Below are 21,231 nucleotides of genomic sequence, written 5' to 3' on the forward strand. Positions count from 1 at the left end.
CCCCTGAAAAAACAATACCATGCATAATTATTAAACAATTCAATTGCACACAACTACTAGTTATTATGACTGCATTTTCTGCATAAATAGGCGGAGAAGAACGCATTAAAGACGGCAGGGGGCAACGAAACAGGATGAACGAATTTCTAATCTGAGAATGTTGTCGTCACAGTCTACGCTTGCTTCGCTCTTGCTCGTAGCGGCCTTTTGATTGGTTGCCAGTGACATCACCCTACTCTCATACATGGGACTCTGAGAATTGTTCATTCGACAGCTTTAGGATGAATCTCAATTATATTCTACTCGCGTCCTGTCTCCTCCCGCCTCGCCTCCTTCTCAAAATCCATTGGATGAGAAAGCCAGATGTCCCGCCCCTCTGATTTTCTCCTCCAATGGGTTTTGAGAAGGAGGCGAGGAGAGAGGAGAGAGGACACGAGGATAAATAATTGAGATTCACCCGTAGTCGATTTTTAAGACCCGCCGCGGAACACACGCTACGCGGTTGGCTCTCGCTACGCTCTCACTGTACAAAACGAATTAATGTAATATTAATGAAGTCGTTTATTGGCTCATACACGCGCCAATCCTAAAGTGCTACTTCTTTAGGTTGGCTGAACCCCTTGTATATTATTACTGGGGACCAGGCTAAAAGTAAAAATGTTGCGGATCCACGGCACTGGGAAAGGCTGAATGGAGTCAACATTGAGCGCAAATAAAATCCGTCTACATTCAACCGGAGCACACCAAATATTGTCTTACAAAAATGTAAGTAAACTTTTTTAATTCCTTTATTAGGCGACACTTCACGGTGTATATAGCTTACAAGTTGTATAGAAATGACCACCACGCTGACGTTATCAACATGAACAGACCATACTCAGCAATTTCAAGTCATAACAGTGCTAAATATGAACGATTTCAGATATTGGGAATTTCACATGAAACTATAGGCTATTTGATGTCTTACCATGACATTATCCTTTATATCGTTGTATGAACTAATTTCCTTCATGTAAACCTCTGACAGATGATAAACTGCTCTTCAATATCACTGTTAACAAATATCTCTGTTACCGGCTACAATGTTGCCAAAATTATCCATACTAAACTATCACTACAAATGATACAATGTTTCACTATATGAGATACATTTATGCAGTCCAACCGCGGCGTCTTTGAATTGAAGTTACATTTTTAATCTAATCAAACCGTGTCTGTACCGCCGAAGCCCTCCATACTTTTATTCTCAGCACGTCCTCATGCCGGTCTCTTCAATTAATGTACACCCTGTGATTTATTTTTTCCTTACCAGCCAGTTGAAACAGCTGGACACTAAATGCACTGGCCAGACGGCGCGACCATGAGCGTCTTTTGATGTGAAGACATGGCTTATTACATCGTTATTATTACAACGTTTGATGAAATTTAAGCAGCCTCTCGCGCACCCCATGACTGTCCCAGATGTGATTTGGAGGGAGAGCCCAAACTGCGGCGCAGCTCTACTACAGGTTGATGCAGTATTCCAGTCTTTTTGTCACACGAAATTCATAGGTTTATTGCACTGCAATGTGAAATTGACAGTAGCCTAGCTGCCTAGTCCAGACATTTGCTCTGTGAATTTCAATCCCCATGTGACCTGCACATATTTGTGAGGATTATATTATTTGCTCACAATATTCTCCACATATATCATACAGTCTATGGTTTATATCCACACTCACTAAATGGTCAGGAGGCTCTCTGTTTTACCTGCTTATTCCCATGACTGTGGAAGTTGCCCTGCAGATGTTTACATAGCAGATATTTGATGACTGTGTAGCTGTTTAGTACTATGCATGTTTGATTAAACATATACTTATGCATGCTATTTTCTCATTCACTGACCCCAGAGTCAGTGGCATTGGTCATCAACAAACCTCCATGTTATTCGATAGATGCTGTGGTTATTATTGATTCTGCACACGTCATAGTAGTCTATAGTAGAGGTCTTCTCGGGTCCAAAAAGTTGGACCCGGACCTGAACGGACCCGAGGACAATCAGACCCAGACCCGAATGGACCCAATCATTTTAAGAAAAGGGGGAACCGGACCTGAATGGACCCGAGAACAATCAGACCCGAACCCAAATGGACCCTGCAACAACTATATCAGACCCGATTGGACCCTAATGGGAAAATCCCCCCAGAATAGGTCTTTATATGTTGGCTAGGCCTTCTATAAGTGAACAAATTCACCTTATTACTGTCAAATACATATGCTATAGGCTATGCAGAGCCGTGGCCGGGTCCACTCGGGTCTATCAATTGCAGTTACATAGACCCGAGACCCGATGACAATCAAACAGGACCCGAGCCGAACCTGAGGGAAAAGTTAGAATTTTGGATCCGGGCCCGCTCGGGTCCTGGGTCTGGGCTCGGGTATTCGGGTTAGGGTGGACCCATGAAGACCTATAAGTCTATAGTGGAGTCCGTTGGTGCACTCACAATCTTGATCTAGGCCCGTATTCATAAAGCGTCTCAGAGTGCTGGTCTAGGTTCAAACCCCAATGTCAATGTAATCTTATTTATTATGATCTAAAAGGCAAAACGGATCCTAGATCAGCAGTCCTACTTTGAAACGCTTTATGCATACAGGCCCTGACCTTTTGTTTCTTCTGTCAATCTTTCCCCATGTAGACTGGCTTCTTGTAGTTCTCCGTAGACGTCCCGACCCTCAGCCTCCCCATGCCTCCATCTCCCCTTGACGACAGAATTGTGGTGGCGCTGCCAAGGCCGATCCGACCTCAGGAACTCCGACTGTGCCTGGACACCAGCTACCTGGACACCACCGTCACCAGCCCCGGCAGCAAGACGACGGTCATCAGCACCACGGTGGTGAAGATCCGGGCGACCAACCTCACGTATATGCCCTCATCCAACGGCTCCACGCGCTCCCTGTCGTGTGGATGCAGCAGTACCAGCTGCTGCTCGGTCACCACCTACGAGAAGGACAGCCAGCACAACCAGCGCCACCAGCAGAGCCACGTGAGCCAGGTTAGTGCCAGCAGCCCCAACCTCAGCTATGCTGGACCCGCCTCTTCCTCCTCCAACCCAATGGGCATGGTCCACCATGAGGCCTTTAGCGACCCCAGTCTCACCTCTGTGCCACCCAAGGCTCTAGGGTCCACCGTGCGGGTCATCCACCCCAATGAGCTGGCCAAGCGGATGGCCAGGTGCCCCATGGGCCACCCGGTCGGGCCAGTCCCGGTCATCATTGATTGCCGACCGTTCATGGAGTACAATAAGAGCCACATCCAGGGCGCGGTGCACATCAACTGTTCGGACAAGATCAGCCGGCGGCGGCTGCAGCAGGGCAAGATCACAGTGCTGGACCTCCTGTCGTGCCGCGAGTCTTCCGGCAAGGACTCCTTCAAAAGCATCTTCTCCAAAGAGATTGTGGTGTACGACGAGAACACCATGGATCCCCAGAGGGTGACCTCCTCGCAGCCCCTCCAGGTGGTCCTGGATTCGCTGAGGAGGGAGGGCAAGGACCCCATCGTTCTCAAAGGTAGGACGAAGTTCAGTGCTCATATTCACAAAGTGTCTCAGAAAAGGAAGTGTAGGAGTGCTGATCTAGGATCAGTTTTGCCTTTCAGATCATAATCTTGAGGTTCTCCGGAGGTTGTGTCGAAGCTTCAAAGAGTCAAAGTAGAAACACCAGGGATGTTAAATGGAATGGTTGACGGATGAGGGAAGAGGATGAGGTCTTTCATATAAAAAGCCTACAGGACTGTTTTAATTTTATTAATTTTTTTAGCTTTGGTTTGTCTCTGAGAGGATGAGAGAGATTGGTTTACATAGCTGTAAGTTGGTCCGTCCAAGTCCTTTTCCAGAGGCTAGTCTTTATGCTTCTGTTGTGAAGGAGATAGAGGTTTAGATGGCAATAGGCAATGAAGTTGGTAGAGGTGCAATGGTGATATTTGCTATTGAATGTATGTCCCTGATGAATAGGCTCATGTTAGGTGTAAAGTAGATGTAAGGACTTTGTCTTGTCTCCATTGTGTGTAAGCCTCTTACACTGTAACTCACACTGTCATTTACTGTGTACTACCCATATAAACCACAGTATGAAGCCCTAAGCTGACACTTCACACACGCACGCACGCACGCACACACGCACACACACACACACACACACACACACACACACACACACACACACACACACACACACACACACACACACACACACACACAGAGAGAACTTAATTCGGCAGGCAGCTCTAGTCCTGCCAGGGTATGTAACATGCTTTGGCTGTTGTGCAGAGACTAGGAGGCAGCTGTTAGTAAATACTGAGCCCTGTTGAGGCAGCAGCCTCTGGGTTAGTGCCATGTTTTCTATCTTCGGTTTGTGTGTGTCTGTGTGTGAGTGTTTGTGTGTGTGCAGAGCTGGAGCAGCAGCAGGCTGTGTTCTGGGTTGGGGGCTGGGACATGTGTGTCTGCCGTCTTGCAGGGAGATCATACTGTAGCACCTTGATGCCATCCCATCCTCCCACGGCTCTACTGTCCTCCCTCCTCTCCTCTTGACTTGATGGCTTCCTCCATTCCTTCCCCCTTCCTTCCTCCCTCGCCCTCCCTCTGCGTCCGTCTCTGTCTGCGGCGGTGGGGAAACGGGGAGCGGGCTACAGCCGAGCAGAATGTCTTGGTCTTTTTTTCTGATTTAATTCCCCTGAAAAGCAGGCATCTGCTGCTGCAGGAATCCAACGACTCAGCCTCAGCCCTGAGCTCCATCGACCCTGTATCTCCTGATATGTATGACTCTGTCTCGGCCGGTCTCAACCCCCACTACCGTACAGCAGAGAACACTGTGTGTGTGTCCGTGTGTGTGTGTGTGTGTGTGTGTGTGAAGGAACAGTGGTCATGTGGGTTTCCCAGCGTCAGTGTAATTTATAACCAGACATGATTAATTCTAATATTGATCATGGAGGGTCTTAGTGGTGAATGGGATGAATTGGATCCTGTAGAAGAGAGGCCTCTAACCATAGACATAGGATGCATCCCAAATGGCACCATATTCCATATATACTGGAATAGGGTGCCATTTGGGACGCAGTCCTAGTCTTTTTAGAGCCTTGAAAAATAAAAGGAACATGTTATTTTCTTCATCTTCTTTCATTCCTCTTCATTCCTCTTTTTTTTTTTTTTTTTTTTTTTTAAACTTTAGTCAAGTTTTGTTGGATCGAGAACTTGTGGGCATTTTTAATCAGTTATGACCCTGCAATCAAAAGCCAGAAATACACTACATGGCCAAAAGTATGTGGATACCCCTTCAAATTTGTGGATTCGGCTATTTCAGCCACACCCGTTGCTGACAGATGTATAAAATCGAGCACACAGCCATGCAATCTCCATAGACAAACATTGGCAGTAGAATGGCCTGTACTGAATAGCTCAGTGACTTTCAACGTGGCACTGTCATAGGATGCCACCTTTCCAACAAGTAAATTCTTCAAATTTCTGCCGTGATAGAGCTGCCCCGGTCAACTGTAAGTGTTGTTATTGTGAAGTGGAAACGTCTAGGAGCAACAACAGTTCATCCACAGGCCACACATGCATACAAACACACGATAACATATGCACTATACACACATGTACACATGGATTTTGTGTTATAGATATGTGGGAGAAGAGTAGAGGCCTGAGGGCACACACTTAATAGGTTGTGAAATCTGTTATGAATGTATTGTAATATTTTTCAAATGTATAATTAATTTTGCTGGACCCCAGGAAGAGTAGCTGCTGCCTTGGCAGCAGCTAATGGGGATCCATAATAAATACAAATACAAATACACAAGCTCACAGATTGGGACTGCTGAGTGCTGAAGTGTGTAGCGCGTATAAATGGTCTGTCCTTGGTTGCAACACTCACTACTGATTTCCAAACTGCCTCTGGAAGCAACGTCAGCACAATAACTGTTCGTCTGGAGCTTCATGAAATGGGTTTCCATGGCCGAGCAGCCGCACACAAGCCTAAGATCACCATGCGCAATGCCAAGCGTCAGCTGGAGGGGTGTAAAGCTCACCGCTATTGGACTCTGGAGTAGTGGAAACGCGTTCTCTGGAGTGATGAATCATGCTTCACCATCTGGCAGTCTGACAGACGAATCTGACCTGCCCCAATACATAGTGCCAACTGTAAAGTTTGGTGGAGGAGGAATAATGGTTTTTCATGGTTCGGGCTAGACCCCTTAGATCCAGTGAAGGGAAATCTTTACGCTACAGCATACAATGACATTCTAGACAATTCTGTGCTTCCAACTTTGTGGGGAAGGCCCTTTCCTGTTTCAGCATGACAATGCCAATGTGCACAAAGCGAGGTCGATACAGAAATGGTTTGTCGAAATCAGTGTGGAAGAACTTGACTGGCCTGCACAGAGCCCTGACCTCAACCACATCGAACACCTTTGGGATGAATCGCCCAACATCAGTGCCCGACCTCACGAATGCTCTTGTGGCTGAATGGAAGCAAGTCCCCGCAGCAATGTTCCAATATCTAGTGGAAACCTTCCCAGAAGAGTGGAGGCTGTTATAGCAACAAAGGGGGGACCAACTCCATATTATTGCCCATGAGTTTGGAATTAGATGTTCGACGAGTAGGTTTCCACATACTTTTGGCCGTGTAGTGTACATAGACTATGAAACAAATGCGATTGATATTTTTGACTTATAGTACTTTTTGGATTTCCTGAGAATTGTTCGTGAATTTTACAAATGGTATTTAATTTACCCTTAAGGAGGGATACCAAATGTTAGTTGCGATTTACTCATACATTAATGACATGTGAAAAACTGTTTTTGGATGCATCCCAAATGACATTCTATTCCCTAGCTACTTATTGCACTACTTTTGACCAGGGCCCATAGGGCTCTGTTCAAGAATCAAAAGTAGTTTACTACATAGGGAATAGGGTGTCATTTGGGACACAACCTCAGTCTCCGGTTTAATCATTGGTCTTTCTCCAGAAGAATAAGTAATGAAAGGCATATATCAATATGGTTGTTGGAACTTGGATGGCATATTTTGATGCAGAAAACAGCAACATTTCTAGTCCTGACTGACTAGTGACCCAGACCTAAATGTAGTAATGAGTTGTATACAGTGGGGAAAAAAAGTATTTAGTCAGCCACCAATTGTGCAAGTTCTCCCACTTAAAAAGATGAGAGAGGCCTGTAATTTTCATCATAGGTACACGTCAAATATGACAGACAAATTGAGAATTTTTTTCCCAGAAAATCACATTGTAGGATTTTTAATGAATTATTTGCAAATTATGGTGGAAAATAAGTATTTGGTCACCTACAAACAAGCAAAATTTCTGGCTCTCACAGACCTGTAACTTCTTCTTTAAGAGGCTCCTCTGTCCTCCACTTGTTACCTGTATTAATGGCACCTGTTTGAACTTGTTATCAGTATAAAAGACACCTGTCCACAACCTCAAACAGTCACACTCCAAACTCCACTATGGCCAAGACCAAAGAGCTGTCAAAGGACACCAGAAACAAAATTGTAGACCTGCACCAGACTGGGAAGACTGAATCTGCAATAGGTAAGCAGCTTGGTTTGAAGAAATCAACTGTGGGAGCAATTATTAGGAAATGGAAGACATACAAGACCACTGATAATCTCCCTCGATCTGGGGCTCCACGCAAGATCTCACCCCGTGAGGTCAAAATGATCACAAGAACGGTGAGCAAAAATCCCAGAACCACACGGTGGGACCTAGTGAATGACCTGCAGAGAGCTGGGACCAAAGTAACAAAGCCTACCATCAGTAACACACTACGCCGCCAGGGACTCAAATCCTGCAGTGCCAGACGTGTCCCCCTGCTTAAGCCAGTACATGTCCAGGCCCGTCTGAAGTTTGCTAGAGTGCATTTGGATGATCCATAAGAGGATTGGGAGAATGTCATATGGTCAGATGAAACCAAAATATAACTTTTTGGTAAAAACTAAACTCGTCGTGTTTGGAGGACAAAGAATGCTGAGTTGCATCCAAAGAACACCATACCTACTGTGAAACATGGGGGTGGAAACATCATGCTTTGGGGCTGTTTTTCTGCAAAGGGACCAGGACGACTGATCCGTGTAAAGGAAAGAATGAATGGGGCCATGTATCGTGAGATTTTGAGTGAAAACCTCCTTCCATCAGCAAGGGCATTGAAGATGAAACGTGGCTGGGTCTTTCAGCATGACAATGATCCCAAACACACCACCCGGGCAACGAAGGAGTGGCTTCGTAAGAAGCATTTCAAGGTCCTGGAGTGGCCTAGCCAGTCTCCAGATCTCAACCCCATAGAAAATATTTGGAGGGAGTTGAAAGTCTGTGTTGCCCAGCAACAGCCCCAAAACATCACTGCTCTAGAGGAGATCTGCATGGAGGAATGGGCCAAAATACCAGCAACAGTGTGTGAAAACCTTGTGAAGACTTACAGAAAACGTTTGACCTGTGTCATTGCCAACAAAGGGTATATAACAAAGTATTGAGAAACTTTTGTTATTGACCAAATACTTATTTTCCACCATAATTTGCAAATAAATTCATTAAAAATCCTACAATGTGATTTTCTGGAATTTTTTTCCTTATTTTGTTTGTCATAGTTGACGTGTACCTATGATGAAAATTACAGGCCTCTCTCATCTTTTTAAGTGGGAGAACTTGCACAATTGGTGGCTGACTAAATACTTTTTTCCCCCACTGTAGCTGTCAAACGTGTCGTAAGCAAACATCATTATTGATTTATGACTGTGGACCTTACAGTTGATGGATAGCACTGGAAAGTGGAAACTGTGAGAAGCCCTCAGAGCTTCAGAGAAGTGGTAATTTATGATTGAGGAACTGTGCTGGCGGCTTCTAAAAGTGAGAGACACTTGAAGGTACTTTCTTCCATGAGATTGTCGAAAGACACTTCACAGATCTCATCTCTCTCCACAATGTGCCAGAAAATTCTTCTGCCTTTCGTTCTCACTCTCACCTCTCAAAATAAGCTATTTACCAATTGAGCGCATCTTCACAAGAAAGGCGCCGCTTGAATATGTGCAATAGAAGAGAAGTTAAATTTTTTCAAAGATGATTTTGGTTGAACAGTTGGATTTGTTAGTTTGTTGAAAAATCCAGAAAGAGAAAGATATTTAATGCATCATTAGAGAATCTCGCCACACACACACACACACACACCTAGTAATGTCATAACAAGGTTGTGGTGGTCACTATGATTTATTCAACTGTAGTAATCTTCAACGCCTTTAGGACTCGTGTGAAGAGACTCTCATTGCATTATTTACTGTTGTGTAATTATTATAACAACATCCCCCTCAGAGCGAGCGTGAGAGAGTATTAAAAAAACGTTACTGGAGAAACATACCAGTTTAATTTGTTTGTTTAGTGTGGCCCTATCAGTTGGACTTGTTTTATGACCCTTTATGATAGACAACTGTCAGAAACAGCGACAGTGAAATGCGGTAGGCGAAGTCACACGCAGGACACGGAGCTACTGGAAATCGTACTTTAATATAAGTCGCCAGTGAAATGATCAGTCTCCAAACAACGGAGAAAACTAACAACCGGTACACCGTCGAAGACACAAAACAATACACACAACACACACACCAATGCACGACACAACATAATAGGGAATACAATACAACCACCCCCCCCCCCCCCCCCCCCCCCCCCCCCCCCCCCCCCCCCCCCAATAATCCAGCTAGTACTCCGGGGACGACGACCCCCCCCCCCCCCCCCCCCCCCCCCCCCCCCCCCCCCCCCCCCCCCCCCCCCACCCCCCCCCCCCCCCCCCCCCCCCCCCCCCCCCCCCCCCAACACAACAACCCCCAAGTTGACAGTTGATAGGAGATCAACACCCCCCCCCCCCACCCCCACCCACAACACTTGGTGCGAAAAGTACAAATACATTCCAGAACAACAGCAAAGGACCTTGTGAAGATGCTGGAGGAAACAGGTTCAAAATGATCTATATCCACAGTAAAATGAGTACTATATCGACATAACCTGAAAGGCCGCTCAGCAAGGAAGAAGCCACTGCTCCAAAACCTCCATAAAAAAGCCAGACTACAGTTTGCAACTGCACAAATGGGGACAAAGATCGTACCTTTTGGAGAAATGTCCTCTGGTCTGATGAAAGGAAAATATAACTGTTTGGCCATAATGACCATCGTTATGTTTGGAGGAAAAATGGGGTTGCTTGCAAGCTGAAGAACACCATCCCAACCGTGAAGCATGGGGGTGGCAGCATCATGCTGTGTGGGTGCTTTGCTGCAGAAGGGACTGGTGCACTTCATAAAATAGATGGCATCATGAGGAAGGAAATGTATGTGGATATATTGACGCAACATCTCCAGACATCAGTCAGGAAGTTAAAGCTTGGTCGCAAATGGGTCTTCCAAATGGACAATGACCCCAAGCATACTTCCAAAGTTGTGGCAAAAGGGTTTAAGGACAACAAAGTCAAGATATTGGAGTGGCCATCACAAAGACTTCAATCCTATAGAAAATGTGTGGGTAGAACTGAAAAAGCTTGTGCGAGCAACGATGCCTATAACCCTGACTCAGTTACACCAACTCTGTCAGGAGGAATGGGTAAAAATTCACCCAACTTATTGTGGGAAGCTTGTGGAAGGCTACCTGAAACGTTTGACCCAAGTTAAACAATTTAAAGGCAATGCTACCAAATACTAATTGAGTGTATGTAAACTTCTGACCCACTGGGAATGTGATGAAAGAAATAAAAGCTGAAATAAATCATTCTTTCTACTATTATTCTGACATTTCATATTCTTAAAATAAAAATCCTAACTGACCTAAGACAGGAAATTTTTACTAGGATTAAATGTCAGGAATTGTGAAAAACTAAGTTTAAATGTATTTGGCTAAGTTGTATGTAAACTTCCGACTTCAACTGTAGATACATCAATTGGATGGACATGGAATTTTTTTGATAGTTTAACACAGTAATATTTCCCTCCAATAGACACGTAGCAGACGTGTTCCTGTCAAACCTCCCCAACTGACCGTAGTAACCTGCCATTATACCTGCAGGCATTACGTTTATTGTCACATTTAAGTGTATTTGTGTTTCGCTGACTCATCCTGTTGTTGTCTGTTCTTTACCCAGGGGGCCTCAGCTCCTTTAGACAGAACCATCAGAGTCTGTGTGACCACTCCCTCCACCTCCACGAGAGCCTGGATGCCGGCATGGGCGTCAGTGGGGCCTCCGGCCACACGGGGGCGCTACCTCACTCCATGTCCCTGCCCTCCACGCCGGACATCGAGAATGCCGACCTGACGCCAATCCTGCCCTTCCTCTACCTGGGCAATGAGCACGACGCGCAGGATGCCCACACGCTGAAGCGCTACAACATCGGCTTCGTGCTTAACGTTACCACCCACCTGCCGCTCTACCATTACGACACGGGCCTCTTCAGCTACAAGCGGCTGCCCGCCACCGACAGCAACAAGCAGAACCTGCGGCAGTACTTTGAGGAGGCGTTTGAATTCATCGGTATGTGGGAAATTTCTCTAAGTCTAGTCAGTGCATGGCGGCTTGCCCCACATGAAAAAGTACTATAGTGTATACTATGGTAGGAATACTATAGTATTCACTGTACTGTTTTTGCGGACATTTCTGTAGTATTTACTATAGTATTCTATACTACAACATTCTATACTAAATACTACATATGATTGAGGGATACTACAGTGGCTGTATAGTATTCTACAGTATACTATAGTTTACTGTAGTATTCTATAGTAAACTGTAGTATTTTTATGTGGGTGTACAGTAGAAGTGTACACTGAGTGTACAACACATTAGGAACACCTTCCTAATATTGAGTTGCTCCCCCTTTTGCCCTCAGAACAGCCTCAATTCGTCGGGGCATGGACTCTACAAGGTGTCGAAAGCGTTCCACAGGGAGGCTGGCTCATGTTGACTCCAATGCTTCCCACAGTTGTGTCAAGTTGTGTAGCCTCCTGTAGCTCAGTTGGTAGAGCATGGCGCTTGCAACGCCAAGGTTGTGGGTTCGATTCCCACGGGTGGCCAGTATGAAAAATGTATGCACTCACTAACTGTAAGTCACTCTGGATAAGAGCGTCTGCTAAATGACTCAAATGTAAATGTAAGTTGGATGGATGTCCTTTGGGTGGTGGAACATTCTTGACACATACGGGAAACTGTTGAGCGTGAAAAACCCAGTATCGTTGCAGTTCTTGACACTCAAACCGGTGCGCCTGGCACCTACTACCATACCCCGTTCAAAGGCACTTAAATATCTTGTCTTGCCCATTCACCCTCTGAATGGCACACATACTCAATTGTCTCAAGGCTTAAAAATCCTTCTTTAACCTGTCTCCTACCCTTCATATACACTTATTGAAGTGGATTTAACAAGTGACATCAATAAGGGATCATAGCTTTCACCTGGATTCACCTGGTCAGTCGAGGTCATGGAAAGAGCATAATGCATTGTACACTCAGTGAATAGGGCAGAGCAGGGCGGGGATTGCAGTTGGTGGCAGGATCTCATTGAATCGATTCAGGCCACATTATGATCGGAGTTAGTCAGTGATTTAGCTTGGTTGATACATGTTCAAATGGCTTGTTTTTATCGATCAGAGGCTGTGTAGGTTGTCTGACTTTTTAAATTATGGATTTGTTAGCTCTACAGTTAGTATAAAGTATGCACAGTGTAGGTTTTGAGTGAGTGGACTGCAGGGAAAAATATGACACATTAGTTACATAACTAAAACATTAATGTGATGTTGTCGAAGTCTACTGCATGTTTTATGTTGCTATGATGAGTTCTATTCTAAAGAAACTAAAATGATTATCTTTTGCTGTTGAAGTCTATTTTGTACAATGTTTCATGTGCTTTAGCACTAAAACGCTCCTAAAACTCTCCTCTCTTTCCTTTCTTCAGAGGAAGCACAGCAAGCGGGCATGGGCCTCTTGATCCACTGCCAGGCGGGCGTGTCTCGCTCGGCCACCATCGTCATCGCCTACCTGATGAAGCACACCTGGATGACCATGACAGACGCCTACAAGTTCGTCAAGACCCGGCGGCCAATCATCTCGCCCAACCTCAACTTCATGGGCCAGCTGCTTGAGTTCGAGGAGGACTTGAACAACGGTGTCACGCCGCGCATCCTCACGCCAAAGCTCATCGGGGTGGAGACCATGGTTTAGGAGGACACCGCCATTCCTGCTTTAGGAGGACATCCCACAGGCTACTCTTAACAGGCCGATTCTGAGAGAGAAATCTTTATTTCAGAATCATGCTCTTTTGGGACTGTCACAGGAGTGCCAAAGTTCTGGGTCACCGGTGATGAGATACGCCAAAAAATCCCAGCTGTTCCGAACTGGCCGGCTTCCCGGAGGAACAGAAGTGTTGGGGGAGAGAAAATGGTCAGTTGGAAGCTGTCCGTGCATGACAACGGAGGAGCAAAAACATGGAAGGAAAGGAAAATAGATTAACTATTTAGAGAGAAAAAAACACCATGTTCTGTGGGGACTTAGCAGTTTAGCAGTTAGAGAAACTGAACTCTTCAGGCTCACACTATGCTGTGGCTCACGGTTAATGTTGCAGGCAGGCTGGGGCTGAGCTGGCCGAGGCGGTGCCTGTCAGAAAAGATGAAGACTTGTTTGGTGTGTTGATGTTCTTGTTCTATTTTTATATAGGGGTTTATGGAAGTGACCATGACAAGCCCAAAGTGGCTTACTGTGCAATAATTTCTGAGTGGAAATGCGCCTGGGAGCTCGATCTTATGTGTATATATGGGTATTCAATGACGATAAAACATTTCCAGCTCGCCGCTGATTTGACATGAAGTAACCTTTTTTTTTGTGTTAATTGTTGTTGTTATCGATTCCGTATTTTTTGGCACATACAATTGAGCTGTTACGTTTGGCACAAATTAGATAGACAAATTATTATTTTTTTTCCCGGTGTCTCAGTTGTCTGTGTATATTTGTTTAATTCTTTTGACTCTTCAAAAATACTATACATGAAAATATTCACGTTGTCTGTGTTTTTTGTTTTCTAACTGTTTTTCCATCGACCATCACCATACCATTTGTTTTTAGTAATACATTTACTGCCATAAAGAGCTTTGTACCACAAGTTTACTGAAAGCAGATATATTGCTCCTCAAACAAAGTGGTGGTTATCCTGTTTTAAGTATTATTTCAGTTGTAAAATAGATTTGAGGACTATTCACTGTTTCTTTTGAAATAATTGACCCTCGCTTCTAACTTGTCCCTCTTTTAATGTAGTGTCTAACCTCTCTAGATATATTTTGGTATAGTTCCCCTTATAGTGTCTGTTATTACATTTACCCTGTCTCTGAGTGTGACCGAGTATGATTTACCACATTACAAAGTAACACAGTTCTGAGATGACCGTGAATTGGGCCTCTGGCATCAAACGAGACATTGTATCAAGGGTCATGGTTAAAAGTCATAACTGCCATAGAAGCAAGGTACTGTAACCCCTTTCTAATATGTTGAAACCTCCCAGTCCTGCCTCTAAGCTAAGCTAACGGGGAGCTCTTGTTCTGCCACCTCGCTTAATGCCAAGCTTGGCTGTCACGTGCAGTACTAGTGCCTCTATCGATGCCTTAACTAACACCTATCTTTTCACCACTGGATCTTTTTGCGGCACTGTACAGTACAGGCCATCATCGCGTGCGGACAGAAGCAGCCGAGAAGGCTGGGGTCGACTACACGGCCTGCGGATACAAACCAACCCTTCAGCAGCAGCAGTCAACTCTGTAATACATTCAAACGGATATTAACGCAGTTTGCACACAGTTTCACTCCAAAGAGCCTGTCATAGAGCATTTGTTTTAAAACAAAATTTCACTAATGGAATCTGTGCTGCTTTGGTTTTCAAGGCACTTTGGACTATTAGGCCTTCAGATAATGTGTATTTTAATATGACTTTGATCTGGTGCTGAATCTGATATTTGAAAGGAGAATTGAGATCCTGAGCAACGTGTAGTCTAGGCCTATTCCGCACAGGCTGTGCTGAAGCAGAACAGTCTGTTATGATGGCTGTGAGAGTGTGTGTGACCCCGCGCAGAACTTTTGAATCTCAACAAAAGGCGAGTCACTGAAAATCCTTACATAATGCATGCTGTTTCAAACAAGGCGATGTGCAGCCACTTAGCTGCTAATTATGTTGATGCTCAGTTTTGGCCCCAGCTAGTATTTGCATTAGCGTTAGCGTTACAACTCAAACAATGGCAGAATAGACAACGAAAGAGAAAACAGGGTCGTATTCAGTAAGGCATGCAACATTTTAAAATGTTTGCAACGGAAAATGGAATTGAGAGTTTCTCATTGTATAAGAGGGTCCGGCCTGCGAGGGGGTCCAATCCGTCCCGGGGGTGGTTTGAGTAAAATAACTCAATATACTTTAAAATGACTAAAACCAAATCGAAACTGTCTAGAAATGAGAATGGACCTATATTTAAACAGTTTTCTGACTGTGTCCAGCTCGCTAATAATCACCGAAATTAAAGCTAGACAGTCAGGGAGTATCGAAAATTCAAAAAACGATGGATAGAGGACTATATTTTGCCAATTTTGACGGTGTGGAAATATAACACATTTTCAGTGCTGCACTCCGGACCTCGTTGAAGACCGAATGCAGCCCCCGGGGCAAAATTTGTTTGACACCCCTGATGAATACGACCCAGAAACAAAGACAAAACATGGAGTCATATACTAGTGTCTGAATAAATGAGGAAAAGTATACTTCTAGTTAAATACACTTTGCACGCGCAATCATAATATTTGTGTGGCAGTGTCCTTGTGGTTTGAACAGAAGTTACTTTGCGTATAGGTTATATACATACTGTTGCTACTGCTGCACCCAAAACCTCATGATTATTCAACGTATAGTCCTCTCAAGAAAGAATGAGAGAGTTGAGGGAGACTACAAGACAAAGTAAGCAAATTGAGATTCTCTTTAGGAGTTTGCACAGCTATAGAGAATACAAAGCATTTATCTATCCACAAAATATCTATGTAGAGGGTTAATAAATTATATTTTTTAGAATTCTCACCTATTCTTCCTGTCTTACAGTTGCTATGATCATTTACAGTACATTGGTGTATATTGGTGCTCTACAAACTCTGTACTTGGATATGACAGGTCTATAACAGTTTACCACACATTTGTAGCTTGTACATTTACAGTATATGAAATGATAACCATCTGCAAAAAAGTACACATCCTTCATCTGAGCCAATAAAGTAAAAAATATAAACCCCTATTTCTCTTCCACTGGTTCCTAAACCTATTCCCTAACGGCATATCTTGGCTTTTCATTTGTAATTACAGTCTGTGGTATTTGATTGATAAATGTAACTGTTGTACATTATTCTTCTTCTCTGGTTGGAAAACAAAGCATGTCTGTTGTGTGTCTCCGGTCAGTTCATGAAAGACGCTCATAACTCTCTACTGTCTGTCCAATGATACTCTCTCACTGTGGAGGTCAAGCTTTTATGCCTCGTTCCAAATGGCACCCAAAATCAGGGATTTTGGAGATTTTCGTTTTTGGTCAAAAAAGACTGTAAAATGACCAGGAATTCAGCAAAAAATGTATTTACTTTAGGAAAACTGTTCCCAAGTATTCCCACAAATAGAAAAAGAGACGTGATCGTATCTCAATGTAATCAATATATTAAATAATTGTTATTTTCAAATACAATCTCTGTTTGGGCTTAGTTGTGGTCAATTTGCAGTTTACAAATTACTATAATTATGTTCCGGCCCCCCAAAAATCGTCCCGTGGCTTAATCTATTTGCCTACCCATGCCCTACATAGTGCACTTATTTTGATTTGTCAAAAGTAGTGCACTAAATAGGGGATAGGGTGCCATTTGGGAGGCAACTTTTGTGTCTCGCCAAGGCGGTTTTGAGTGACAGCCCCCTGAAAGGGATTCCAGTGTATGACTTTTATTTGGAAAGACACCTCTGTATTAGAACCATATAAAACTGTCATATTTGATGTGGGACTGTTTATGGCTAGACCGGTTTATGAGTTTCTGCTTTGGGCTCGGAGACTCTGGGAAGAGCAGGGCGGTCACTATACAAGTGTACTGTATGTACTTTAACAGTGAGTGTCTGTCTATAGTTCCGCAGTTAAAGTAAATACTCTATATTCACGACTTTTCTATGCATATATCCATTACTATTTTTGCACTGACCTATGGATGGACAGCTGGATTTTATTTTTTCACAAAGGGTGCTATTATAATGGAGGCCTTCTCCCGGACAACACCTTTTTGCATGACCTGCTTAATATTCCCCCCTATGACGGATCTATGACTATGAACCTCTCCTCCTCTATTCTTAAACAGTTGTGGGTTAAGCACTGTAATTTTGTAATCCCTTCCCTACTTGTAAGGTTTGAAATAAACCGAGGCTAAAAGTTTGATCTGGGGTTACGTGTGTTTTTGCTTCTGTAAAAATGTTTCCATGTCTTCTTCCTTTTGATTCGATTTCCTGGTTGCATTGACTGTAAGCACACACATTTTTTGGTAAATATGTTATTGTTATGTACATTATAACCCAGCAACAACAATAACAACAACAGTTTCACCACAGTGTAACACCACCACACCTTCCATAAAGAGTGGCACTTTTCCCAGTTATCCCAGCCTTCTGAAATGCAAATAGCCACGTTGCCACTGCACCGAAGCAGAGTTGTGAATTATTTGCACTCATCCACTGAACCCTGTGTCACATAGCTGCAGGACTTATGGGCCTATATTTACTCCAACCCTGCAGGAATCCACTGCCACATGGCTAGGGGGTATAGGGGGGGTTTGACTAACACAGAGCGGGTCAAGTTCACTCCATAGGAGCAGGCCCAGAAATAGTTTTTTGTGTTGTTTCTAATTACAAGTGATGAGCGGCCCTGCCTCATTAATCCTTTCCTTTCAGCACTGGGCAGGCCGGCGGCACCAGAATAGCCCTGATCTTAGTGCTGCTGCATGCACGCCACTCCCTCGCCACTCCCCGGCCCTGGCTAGGCTTCATGGACGTATTAGGAAAGGTAGGTTCTCCCAGCTCTGTGCCCAAGAGGATGGCCTATCTCTTGTACACACACACACACACACACAATATACACTTACACACATACATTCTGTACACTTCCGTACTGTAAGTAGGCATATACACACAGAGACACACTCACGTACACACACACACACACACACATACACAGAAACAAACGCATGCACGCGCGCACACACACACAAACAAACTCACCCCCCACACACACACACTTACATACTCAAACACCCATAGCTACATACACGTACACAATAGGCGGCTGGTGGCACCTTAATTGGGGAGGTCTGCTCATAGTATTGGCTGAAACGGAATCAATGGAATGGTATCAAACACATGGTTTCCATGTGGTTGATACCATTCCATTTACTCCATTCCAGCCATTATTATGAGCCAACCTCCCCTCAGCAGCCTCCTGTGACGTACATACACAGTTGTATACACTCTGCTGCCTCCCAGCCAGAGGACTCAGAAATAAACCAGGGAGGATGTTTCAGTTTGAGCCCTGCTGCACTGGTAAGCTTCAAAACATTTTCCTGTGTCATAGGAGGGATGAAATCAACCTACTCGCACGCTATCCCTTCAAGCCTGGAAAAAAATACTGTAACACAAATACTGCAACTGCTCTCTAAGGTGTTGCTTGCCAAAGCTGAAATATGCTACCTAAAAACTAGAATGCTTCCATATTTTTACATTATGGCCTGATGAGATAACATGAGAACTGGTTGATTTATGCACATGTCAAATACAGGTTTTAAAGTCCCAGGCCACCACACAGGTTTTTGTTGGTATTTGTACTTCAGGGAAACATGTACATTGCCTTCAGAAAGTATTCATTAATTCCCTTCCATTTTATTTTGTGTTACAGCCTGAATTTTGTGTCACTGGCCTACACACAATACCCTATAATGTTAAAGTGGATGTATGTTTTTAGAAATGTTTAACAATTATTTAGAAACGAAAAGCTGAAATGTTTTGAGTCAATAATTATTCAACCCCTTTGTTATGGCAAGCCTAAATAAGTTCAGGAGTAAAAATTAGCTTAACAAGTCCCATAATAAGTTGCATGGACTCTGTGTGCAATAATAGCGTTTAACATTATTTTTAAATGACTACCTCATCTCTGTACCCCACACATACAATTATCTGTAAGGTCCCTCAGTCGAGCAGTGAACATCAAACACAGATTCAACCACAAAGACCAGGGAGGGTTTCCAATGCCTCGCAAAGAAGGTCACCTATTGGTACCTTTGAGCATGGTGAAGTTAATTACACTCTGGATGGTGTATCAGTACACCCAGTCACTGCAAAAAAAGTGGCAAAGAAATTAACTTTTTGTCCTTAATAAAAAGCGTTATGTTTGGGGCAAATCCAACACAACACATCACTGAGTACCAATCTTGATATTCTCAAGCATTGTGGTGGCTACATCGTGTTATGGGTATGGTTGTCATTGGGAAGGACGACAGAGTTTAAAAAAATATATAAATAGAAACGGAATAGAGCTAAGCACAGGCAGAATCCTAGAGGAAAACCTGGTTCAGTCTGCTTTCCAACGGACACTGGGAGACAAATATACCTTTCAGCAGGACAATAACCTAAAACACAAAGCCGAATATACACTGGTGTTGCTTACCAAGACGACATTGAATGTTCCTGAGAGACCTAGTTACAGTTTTGACTTAAATCGACCTGAAAATCTATGGCAAGACTTGAAAATGGCTGTCTAGCAATGATCAACAACCAACTTGACAAAGCTTGAAGAATAATGTGCAAATATTATACAATCCAGGTGTGCAAAGCTCTTAGAGACTTACATGCTGACCAGACCGGACGCTTCACATGAGCGAGCATTACAAAATAAATGTACACATACATGTTATTCAAACATTGCACCCACACTGCTCGCGAGCGTCTGCGTGGTCAGGTGCTAAAATAGAACTTGGTTCTATTTGTGACGCTCGACGCGCTGCAACAAGTCCTGCCTCTACCATCTCCTCATTGGTTTTTAGGAGCATATACCCACTTGGATGATTGAAAGATGAACTGAGGTCCACACTCCAGTCCAGTTGGTGGTGGTAATGCATCTTAAAGTTGGTTGCCAACCAACATATAAAGTCATCCTGACCACCTCTGGAGGTAGTCAGGCACGCATTGTGACTTGAGTACGTGAAGTAGCCAAACTATGAAGTGAGGGGAAAGAAAGAATGGAGATCCTAGCAGCAATGAAGGATAACACAATGTAGCCTAAGGAACGCATCCTCTTCCCTATGTACAAGGTGACGATGGGGTGAGGTTGTGTTTCTCTAAGCGAGAGGTAAGCTTGGCTTCTTCTTTATATGGTGTCGAGTAAAGCTTAAACCATGTATTTAGATTGTAGGTAGGTATTGTAGTTAGGTATTGTAGGTAGTTTATCTAGGTAGTTATTGTAGGTAATTATTGTAGGTAAATATTGTATTCGTCTGAGCCCGGTGAAGCACGAGGCTAGCTAACGCACTACCTGGACCAATAAAGCTAGCTAGCTAGCTGGTAGCTACTGGTAACTATTAGCAACTGTGGATAGTTGTTTCCAATGTTATTTCACGCTTAAGAGTACCTGTAATTATGCCAGCTAGCTACCTACCATTCAGCTGTTTTTCTAACCTCATTATCTGAAGCGTTAACGTTAGGTAGTTAGTAGCTACTGTACTCGAAATGTAGCTAGCTTGTTGCTACCTGGATAGCTAACTAAACAATAGCTGGAAAACTAGACTCCCTGCGGACCTGTCATCTTTTCACTCCCTCCTCTCTACATTCTCTTCCTCTGTTTCTGCTGCTAAAGCCACTTTCTACCACTCTAAATTTCAACCCTAGGAAGCTCTTTGCCACCTTCTCCTCCCTGTTGAATCCTCCACCTCCTCCCTCTCTGTGGATGACTTCGTCAACCATTTTGAAAAGAAGATTGACGACATCCAATCCTCATTTATTAAGTCAAATGACACTGCTGGTCCTGCTCACACTTCCCTACCCTATGCTTTGACTTCTTTCTCCCCTCTCTCTCCAGATGAAATCTTGCGACTTGTGACGGCCGGCCGCCCAACAACCTGCCCGCTTGAC

The 21,231-nt window shown here is 43.9% G+C and overlaps 1 protein-coding gene across 1 annotated transcript; it reads left to right on the forward strand.

Moving 5' to 3' along the window:
• Nucleotides 1–489: 489 nt before the first annotated feature.
• On the forward strand, nucleotides 490–14,260 carry LOC311106589 (dual specificity protein phosphatase 10-like). Its single transcript, XM_084148971.1, has 4 exons — nucleotides 490–765; nucleotides 2,676–3,546; nucleotides 11,169–11,555; nucleotides 12,973–14,260. The coding sequence occupies exons 2-4, from the start codon at nucleotides 2,724–2,726 to the stop codon at nucleotides 13,236–13,238; spliced, it is 1,476 nt and encodes a 491-aa protein (XP_084005097.1). The 5' UTR covers nucleotides 490–765; nucleotides 2,676–2,723; the 3' UTR covers nucleotides 13,239–14,260.
• The last annotated feature ends 6,971 nt before the right edge of the window (nucleotides 14,261–21,231 follow it).

The sequence above is a fragment of the Coregonus lavaretus genome (assembly GCF_964263955.1).
Source record: "Coregonus lavaretus genome assembly, chromosome: 31".
NCBI lineage: Eukaryota > Metazoa > Chordata > Actinopteri > Salmoniformes > Salmonidae > Coregonus > Coregonus lavaretus.

Bases quoted from the DNA above. Each gene is read 5' to 3' on its own strand.
- LOC311106589 (XM_084148971.1), top strand. From the start codon at position 2,724: ATGCCTCCATCTCCCCTTGACGACAGAATTGTGGTGGCGCTGCCAAGG. The intron at 3,547-11,168 runs GTAGGACGAAGT...TTCTTTACCCAG, and splicing joins GGACCCCATCGTTCTCAAAG to GGGGCCTCAGCTCCTTTAGA. The intron at 11,556-12,972 runs GTATGTGGGAAA...TCCTTTCTTCAG, and splicing joins GGAGGCGTTTGAATTCATCG to AGGAAGCACAGCAAGCGGGC.